The 10,122-nt window shown below is 32.3% G+C and overlaps 1 protein-coding gene across 1 annotated transcript in view; it reads left to right on the forward strand.

The window, feature by feature from the left end:
• The window catches only part of LOC108759441 (putative U5 small nuclear ribonucleoprotein 200 kDa helicase), an 81,454-nt gene that overhangs the window by 54,382 nt on the left and 16,950 nt on the right, over positions 1-10,122 (forward strand). The window contains exons 4-5 of the mRNA XM_018504891.1: positions 1,950-2,196; positions 2,307-2,634. Of these exons, the coding sequence (XP_018360393.1) occupies positions 1,950-2,196; positions 2,307-2,634 (575 nt within the window). The remainder of the gene's footprint in view (positions 1-1,949; positions 2,197-2,306; positions 2,635-10,122) is intronic.

Here is a 10,122-nt window from a genome sequence, read left to right on the forward strand (position 1 = left end):
TATTAATAATTATTGTTATTATTTTAGTGTTCTATATGCGTATCGAGCTTCAAAAAATCGGGTACAGATTCATTTGTTAAAAATATTGCTTTAAACATATAAAATTGAGTAATTGTAAAGAATAACAAAAAATTTTTTTTTAACAGACACGCATTTGGGCTAAAATTAATGACAGATTTCTTGTTATTTTGTCATAAGAAACAACTGTAAAAATTTTGAGAAAAATCGGCGTCTGACATTTCTTAAGGTTTACTTGTCAGTCTGCTGTAACATCTTGTTGCGAACACATCTATGATAAAAGTTATGTCACAATTTTAAAAAATCGTACACCTAAGTAAATATTTTTATTCTTAAAGTTTTTGTTTTACAATTGTATATGATTATCTGAGATATTTGATTTCTACTTAGATAATAAGTCTAGTTCTTACTTAATAAAGTCCAACTTTTTTTTTTGTTTGTGTGTCTTTGTTTGGACTAATTCAGTAAAAATTCAGTGCGCTAATTCTTCTCAGATCATCATAGCATTTTTCAGAATTACATAAACCGTTATGTTAAATACTTGTGCTCGTTATCGAGTTACTTTCAAGTTTATTTCTGTCGACAGCTATTCCGTTCAAAACACGCTTATTATCGATACCGACGCGGTCAGAATTCATGACAGTGTTTCTACCTATCAGCTGTTTACTTCGCGTCACACAATGTATACATTCGCAACCTTTCTTTCTTTTCTCGCGAAGCGAAGGTTACCCCTCGGTACCTGTGTATGTCTATCGCTTAACGACGATAATAGTTGAATTCGAATGAAGCTCAGCAGCACATCTCATTGTACATCGTTCTAAGTCTCTACTCTTTTCAACACCTTCTGACTCTTCGTGTATGTTCGTGACGTCACCACCTGGTTATTCGGTACTATTTCCTTTCGCAATACTCCCAACAGTCTTTGTTATCGTATATCGTTAATGTTTTTAAAAAATGAACGGACGGGGATAGTAAACTAACCACAGCATGGAACTGTATTACTCATTTAGTAACAATTCTCATAGTATTTACTCAAAATTTTATTCCTTTAAAAAAATTTTCCTCAGTGATAAAAGTTTAATCCCCTTATGTCCAATCTCGAAAACTAGGCCCATTTGACGTGTTTTTACACGAAATGAACAAATTTTGCAAAAAGAACCATTGTTTTGCCCTGTGAAGCGAATATTTGTGTTTAAAATATATTTTTATAAAAGTTTTATTAATATGTAGCCAAAGATATATACATTAATCTTCATTTTAATAGTCTTAGTCAAATTACTCCGGTCCCGGGGCTAGTTGAATCAGATGGAATGCATTAGAAAAATGTACTTTTTCCATATTAGTTATCAGTTTCCCCTTATTATTAAAATATTATTATGTAAATGTATGTAGTAACTGGTGTAGAATTCATTTTTTCGATAAGTCTCTTAATTTCGTCTGTAAAAATTCGAAACTGAAAAATGAGTCTATTAGCCCCGGTTTCTCCTATACTTTCAAAATTTTTTTGCATATCCGGCACTTTCCCGACTAGTCACGATTGCAACATCAACGTTTTTCTCTGTCTCATTCTGTGTCACGAGTACGATAGTTACATTTCGTTACGTTTCGTTCTCTGCCATAACCATAACGTTTCCGAATGTAGCCAGTAGATCTGCTCGCGTTGCTTCAATGATTATTATCAAAAATTTTTTTTAGCATTTTAAATTCAAAATATATTAAAATTGTATTTGAAATACAAAATATATCGAATGACCTTCGTGAAATACAAAATATATTTTATATTGTATTTGAAATACGATATTTGAAATACAATTTGTATTTCAAATACAAGTATTTGAAATGTGCCAGCTTTGATAATAAGTGAAATTCTATTATTATTAGCAAGAATTTACTTGAACTATTTATATAATGAACTGTTATATATTTTTCAGCTGGGTGGAACAGAAGAAATGAAGAAAGAAAAACCATTACATCCATTAGACATTGATGCATATTGGTTGCAAAGAAGATTAAGTAGGATATATGATGATGCCATGGTATCGCAAGCGAGAGCTGCTGAAGTACTAGCTGTCTTGAAAGATGCCGCAGACGATCGTGAATGCGAAAATCAGCTTGTGCTTTTATTAGGTTATGATTGTTTTGATTTCATTAAACAGCTTAAAAAATACAGACATACAGGTAAGAATTGCATATGTTACCAAATTAATATTTATATATTTGTAGTTTTTTATTGATATATTATTTTAAGAGAAAAATATTTAAAAATAAACTACTTATAAAATTTACAGTTGCATACTGTACAATGTTGGCCTCATCGCAGTCCGAATCAGAAAGACAAAAAATCCGAAACAAAATGAATGATGACCCGGTGCTTGCCAAAATCTTGCGGCAATTAGATACAGGTAAAGGTGAAGATGACGCTGATGAGACAATGGAAGCGAGATCCCAGCGCAAAAGACGGGAAGAAAATGAAGATACTGGAGGACCTGGAGGACAGGTTCAAGGTACAAGAAACTTGATAGATTTGGAGGATCTTATATTTGCTCAGGGAAGTCATTTCATGGCCAACAAGCGTTGCCAATTACCTGACGGAAGTTTTCGAAAACAACGGAAAGGGTGAGTATATAATTCGTTTAAAAAACACATTTAAAATGTCAAATGAAAAAAACACAAATGAATATATATATTTCATCTTAACATTTTCACATAATCAGTTCATATAGTTTTTTACCTTCTTAAAACCGGGGAAATCAGATACAATAAACTTAAATCTACAGTTGATTGTCGCAGAGTTCTGTAATTAAAATAAGAATGAACGCTATAAATTATCTTTAAAGTATCGTGTTTGTAATTATTTGTTCGAAATTGAAGAAAATTATCAAATATTATGATCATGAAGAATATTAAAATTTAAAAATTGAAAATTTGTTACATATATTTTTGAAGAAATTAATTAAATATTTTCGTATACACACACACAACACAAAAACACACACTCACACAACAATACAACACAGCACATACAACACAACACACACAATACACACACAACACAACACACAACACACACACACACACACAACACCACACACACAACACAACAAATAAAAAAATGAGATACTATGTTATTATCCTATTTAAAACTCTTTAAAAAGACAACCGACAATTACAATTTTTTTATATTCTGTGCCGAAAATAAATATATAAACAAATTTATTTGATTTTTAGTTTGAAAGTATTATTTAAAACTTTTAAAATAAATCTCACTCTAAAGATAAAAATCTCAAATCTTTTTCAAAACTGGCACATTTTTCACTCTTTAAAGTGAGATTCTACTCCAAAGAATTTAAAAAAGGTAACTTATTAAAATTTATTTAAACTTAAAATAAAAAACACAACACGCACACATACCATCAGCGACTATGAATGTGTGTGCGTGCGTGCGTGCGTGATGACAAAAATAGAATTTCTACAGAAGTCTCTATGAGCATTTCTATACAAAACTGGCCCCTGTTTACTTATCATTATTACCTTTATCTATCTCAGATCGGAACAGCAGAAACGAAAAAAATATCCTATCTATTTAAAGAAAAAAGGCATGTTAAGTCGACAGTACAAAGGATCCCGCATGTTTCTTATGGATTTTGGTTCTTAGTCAAATCTTCTCATATTTTGGGAAATTGTAGTTCCAGGTGTCCTGATTAAAAGTGTCAGTGGGCGCGATCTCCTAAAATTGATAGTTTTCGAGATATAACTGTTCAAACTTGGTTAATTTCTATTTCAGATATTGGATGATATAAACAATCTCGATCCCACATGATCCACAAACTTGAAAAAAATACCTAGATGAACCTTATAACCTGCGAAATAAAGCTGCCATAATTTCGTTTTGCTTCGCGATCTCAATTATGGCTAAAAATGATAATAAAGAAATTAATGATAAAAATAATAAGTAAAATAATGATAAGTATTATCATCGATAGAGGATTTTTCCAATGACCATTGGACCGATCCGAGTTCAACAGTAGCACGTTCCACACGATTCTTCCCACTGCTACTCTGGGTAATGCTAAAAGTCAGAAAATGTTTGCACACTAACTTTATTCACATGACATTACTCATTGTTTATTTATAACCACAATTGAGATCGCGAAGCGAAATGCATCTATGATAGCCTTATTTCGTATGTTTATTTAGGTATTTTTTTCAAGTCTGTAGGATCGTGTGGGACCAAGATTGTTTGTATCACCCAATATCCGAAATAGAAATTAACCAAGTTTGAACAGTTGTATCTCGAAAACTGTTAATTTTAGGAGGTCGCGACCTTTTAATCAGGACACCTGGAATTGCAATTTCCCAAAATATGACAAGATTTGATCGAGAACCAAAATCAATAACAAACGTGCGGGGTCCTTTGTCTTTTTTAGAAAAAGATAGAAAAAGGCACTAAGGGTACACACTCTTATTTAAAAAGTTAAAAAGTAAAATCAATACTAGAACTTAAATGTCTATAATGGTCAAACCTGGATGTTTAATGTTTAAACAATTCAATGCGAATTGTACTATATATATATATACATATATATATATATATATATATGAGCATACATGCATATACAGGGTGTCCCAAAAAGATCGGGACACCTGTGTTAGGCTCGAGAGCCTTCGATCTCCCGACACAGTGACAAAGATATTTATTTATTAGCCGGTTCGTGACGGTACAGTGGGATCGCCTCGCGTCCTCGCTCGTTGCTCTCCGCGCTTGAACTAACTGCGTGATCACGCACGCGAATTGGGGAGCTAGCAGATCCACATCGATTTCCGATAACGCTATTGGTCGCCGCGATCAGCATAGAAACAAGCGGCGCATGCGGAGCAAGGCAACAATAATTCATTACAGTTTTTTATACTTATTTTTCGACATTCGCACGCGGAAATACACAAATGCGGATTTCGACGTCAAGATCGCTCGAAAGTCGAAACAATATACAATGTATCGCACGATCTAGAGTCTCACACAGCAATAATCTAAAGTAATTCTGAATAACCTGAATATCTCGGAAAATATAAGTTTTACAGAAAAGTATTTCAGACAAAAGTTGTATGGTTCAAAAAGATCTATTTACTGATCTTATTAGTTTGACCTTGAATGACGTCACCAAGGTCAGGTCTAGGTTACATCGATTTTTTAAAATGGAACACCCTACTTTTGATTCCAGAGTCTAATAGCTGCTATCAAGAGCTTTTCAAAACTATAATAAAGTTATTTTTCATAAAGTACTTTTTCGAATTATAAGGCTTAACACTTACAATACCGCCGGCATTAGCATTACGCGAAGTATCTGATCGACGGCTAAAACCTCTTGAATGTTGTTCAGGATCGTGTCCTGAATAACATTTGTTAAGATCAAGGTCACTAGAGATAATTTCTCTTATTTTCATTTTTACATAAAAATAAATTTTCAGTGCAAAAATGAAAATAAGAGAAACAATCTTCAATTTTAATTTTAGGTTTATTGTTCCTTTAAGATTCGTAATACACGTTTGATCGCGTTCTAATGCGCTTTCCCGGGTTTTTCCGCAAACAAACCTAATGTTGATATTGCCAAACCTATTAGGTGTTAAACTTAATTCCTGCCGTTTTTCGTCTCCAAAATTGATTTGTTTCGAAGGGAAGATGAATGAATACCTTAATCAAAGTAATTTCCTCCATTTTCTACTTTATTACTAATTAATAATACTTTATTAATAATACTTTGATTAAGGTATTTCCCTTCGAAACAAATCAATTTTGGAGATGAAAAACGGCAGGAATTAAGTTTAACACCTAATAAATCGGGTGGCGTGACTTGATACGCGTACATTAGAATTCCTAATGCTTCTTTATACGGAAAGTTTTCAACCGCATTTGATTCGACTTTTTCACTCGATTCCACATTCTTATTAAGCGGTTGATTGATGTCCAGTGGCGTTTTCACAGGTTTGCAGTCTTCCATGTTGAATTTCCTTAAAATTTTTTCAATGTAGTCCTTCTGATTTAGCGTTATTTGAAATCACAAATATAACCTACAATCAGGCTAATAAGAGTCAACGCGAGCGGAGGTGCGTAATAATTTCTCAATAAAATAAATTTATTAATCCATGTGATATGTTGGAATCAACTTTATTCGAATTCTTGATCGTTTCGATTCTCTTTGGAATCTTCACCAGCAATCATCTCACAACTATATTAGATTTCGCGAACATTCGATATAGTCATTCGCAGGTTACCAGAACTGTAGTGTTATCTGTTTAATTTATATATATAAGATATTGAATTTTTACAGTAATTTAATCGAGTAACTTACCTATTCGATCGCTAAATCTCATCTTGAAACTTTGGATAGTATGTTAATATTACAGCAAATCGTTACATAATTAAAATAAGATTATCTGATCTTCTTCTGTGTATCCGGAATGTCGAGTATGTATAACGGAAAAATATTAATTTTGACAAAGGTCAAATACGTGGACTTTATCATAATAAATATAAAGTACAAGATAGTAAAAATCGCATTGTGTTACAGATATTAGTATGTGACGTATACAATATTTGTCATAGATATTATAAATGTAAGAACAGAAAAATGTTATAAGTTAAAAGCCTAATACAATTGTCACATTGAAATTATAAAATGCAATCTGATTATTAACAATGATTAATTAATGAACTAATTTATTTTGAATTCAATATAATGAAATACACATTCAAAGTCGTTACTGACTCCCCTATCAATTAGTTAAAAATATAATTAAAACAACATTAAAAGTAGTCATGTCTAATAAACTGTGTGATATTTTCATAAAAAATTCTCTCTAAGTGTCATCTAAATCTTGTGCTTGATTCATGAAGTAATATCGTTCAGTCTTTATAATAAACTATGTCAATTCATTTAACATAGATGCATAAGCATGATGTAGTCCCTCTGTGTCAGACCTTAAATTAAGTCCATTTTTTTTGCATATGTATGTGTATGTATGTGTATTTTCTATGAAATTAGTCGTTTGTTTAATATTCTTTTTGTGTCCATTATTTTGACATTCTCCCAATCAAATTCGTCATTAAATTCCAATCTGTGATCTGTGATGACAGACTGTTTATCAGTGTTCCAATTTATATGATTGCGGTATTCTGCAATCCTTGTGCTTAATTTTCTACATGTTTGGCCTACATAAGTTGCATCTTTACATTCAATTTTGTAAACCTCGTTTTTGTTTGAATTCTTTGGGAGAACGTCTTTTTGTATTTTTATGAATTTATTCAGTTTATTACTGCAAACGCTTTCAAGTTCTTATTTCTGCAAATCGTTATAAATTCCTCCGCGTTTGTTGAGTTATATGGAACTCAAAAATCACGGAGTCCTTTCCAAACTAACCTCGTCATTAGAACTATTCATTTCAGTCATTAAATGGTTGTTCCAGAGAACAAGTATTTCAATTTATTATTAATTGTTTTGAAAATAAAATCTGTAGCATAATCATTTTTTAATAGAGTGTTTATTATGAACTGAATGTGTTTTGTATGGTATTTCGGATCTGATAAAAGTATCGCTCTGTCAGTCATTCCCATCACTATACCTTTTTTATGACTCATGGGATGTGCAGATAAATAATTTAAGTAACTGCCTGAGAAGGTTGGTTTGTGGTACCAATCAAATTCTAAATTGTTACCATTCCTGACAATCGTTAAGTCTAAAAAATTTATTTTGTCACCCCCTACCTCGATCGTAAATTGTAATCTATTGTGAAAAGAATTAAATGTTGATAAAACAGTATCTACCAATTCCGAAGAGGCTGCCGTCACGATATCATCAACATATCTGATAAAAAGTTAAATTTGTATCCAGTTTTTTTATCGCTTCTGTCTCCAAATCACGCAGAACTAAATCCGCTATGATAGGAGAGAGGGGCGATTCCATTGGAGTCCCAAAATTTTGTTTGTAAAATTCGTTATTAAAACTGAAAACAGTCGAGTTTAATACTAACGATACTCCCTTCATAAATTTTTCCCTCGGAATACTAGTGGCTTTTTTTATGAGATTCCATCTCTTTTCTACACTTGCTACCGCTAATTCTATCGGTACATTAGTGAATAAGGAAACTACATCCAACGATATCAAAGCATAATTATCCGGAATTTGTGTCCTTTAATTTTTTTATTAGTTCAAAACTATTCTCAATTTTTCTTATTGGTATCTCTACATTATTAGATATTATGTCATGTAAATAACCCGCCAATGAATAAACTGGACTATCCAGAGATGAAATAATAATCATGTATGTATTGCCTGGTTTATGCACTTTTGGTAATGCGTAACATCTTGGTAATATTCCATCACTAAAAGAAACTTTTTTATGTCTGATCAGAGATGTAATTTTTCTTTTTCCATCTTGTGATCAACTCTCTAATACTCTTCGTTAACCCACTCAACGGATTCCTCTTCAATCTAGTGTAAGTTTCAGGATCTTGCAGCATTTGGGTGACTTTATTAATGTAATCATTTCTGTCTAATGCAACTGTGATATTTCCCTTGTCCGCTCTTGTAAAAATAACGTTAGAATTATTTTTCATAAAATGAGTTGTATATTTCACAAGAGAAAACAACCCGTCTGTTATGAACTTATTTACCGGTGTTAGCAAAAATTTTCTTAAAATTGGAACAGTTAAATTTCTTATCTTTAAAATGTTATTGTATCTTAATTTTCAAAAGTTGTTTTCAATATTTTTAATAAACTCAAACAATATGCTTCTTTGATGTACCGGTGGTAGAGAAAATTTATCATCCAACAGAAACATCTGAACTTCATTTGGAATCTCATGTTCAGACCAATTAACAAACCAACCGTCCTTTATTCTTACTAACGAAGATTCAGAATTTACATCTATGAATTCCTTCGCTTCGATTTTCACCTCAACCTGTTCATTCCACCAGTTATTTTTCATACTTTGGAAGGAATATTTAAATTTGTTATTAACCATATTAAAATTATTATCAATATTATTATGTTGTTCCGTTTCCACAAAATAATGAACCGGTTTAATGTCATTATATTTTCTACGTTTATTTGTTAATATTAACCAATTCAATTTTTTCGATAATTTGATTTCTTCACGTATTAATTGGTTATGGAACGTGTATTCTTGTTTCGCGAAAAAAGAATTGCAAAATTTAATGGGAACATGGTTCATAATGTTTCTTCTAAGCCATAAGATAGTTTCCTGGCAATGGTTGACATTTCTATATGCATCATTCAGTTCTATTTTTAGAGTTCTTAAAATAAATTGTTCTCTATAGCGCTTAAATTTATACAAAGCGTTATTTGTCTTCTCTTCTTGTTTCGTTGAACATTGACTCAAGATCCTAGACACTGGATCCAAGTTTCTTATTTTGAATTTTTTCTCTAGTTTATTTATAATAGAATCTTCCAAAGTTTTGTTATTTGAGAATACGAGCAGATCGTCCACATATGTGGTTAGATGATGTTCCCTTTTTCTCCTTTTAGTACGTACATGCTCCGATCCACCTTCGAACGCTTGAATCCTAATTCTTGTAAAGTTTGATCCAGTTTCCGGTTCTAAGTGAAGGAACCCCTTGTTTTAATCCTATGCCTTCCTTAACCTGCAAACTTTGTTTTTGTTTTCTTCTTTTACGGTTCCTTCCGGTAGCTCCATATAAACCTTTTCTTCTAGTTCACCATTAACGAATGCCATTACGTAATGATCGATATTGTAGTTCTTGGCTACTATAGCAAACATGCATCTTGAAGTGTTGAATCTGATTACCGGGCAAAAAGTTTCGTGGTAGTCTATGCCCCGCACCTGTTCGTATCCCTTGACAATCAGTCTAGCCTTGAACCGTTGAGATCCGGCTTGAGGGTTATGCTTTATTTTGAAGATCCAATGTGTTTTCAAAATTTCTTGCTTGTTGGCAGAGAACACAACTCCCAGGTTTTATTTCTTAGTAGTTAAGCAAGGCGGATTCTGGACCACGGATACAGACATCTGGCTACCAGATGGCGCTGGCGTCGCTGTCGCGAGAGGAACTTATTGAAGGGGGGGGGGGG

The sequence above is a fragment of the Trachymyrmex cornetzi genome, unplaced genomic scaffold (assembly GCF_001594075.2).
Source record: "Trachymyrmex cornetzi isolate Tcor2-1 unplaced genomic scaffold, Tcor1.1 scaffold185, whole genome shotgun sequence".
In the NCBI taxonomy this organism is placed as follows: domain Eukaryota; kingdom Metazoa; phylum Arthropoda; class Insecta; order Hymenoptera; family Formicidae; genus Trachymyrmex; species Trachymyrmex cornetzi.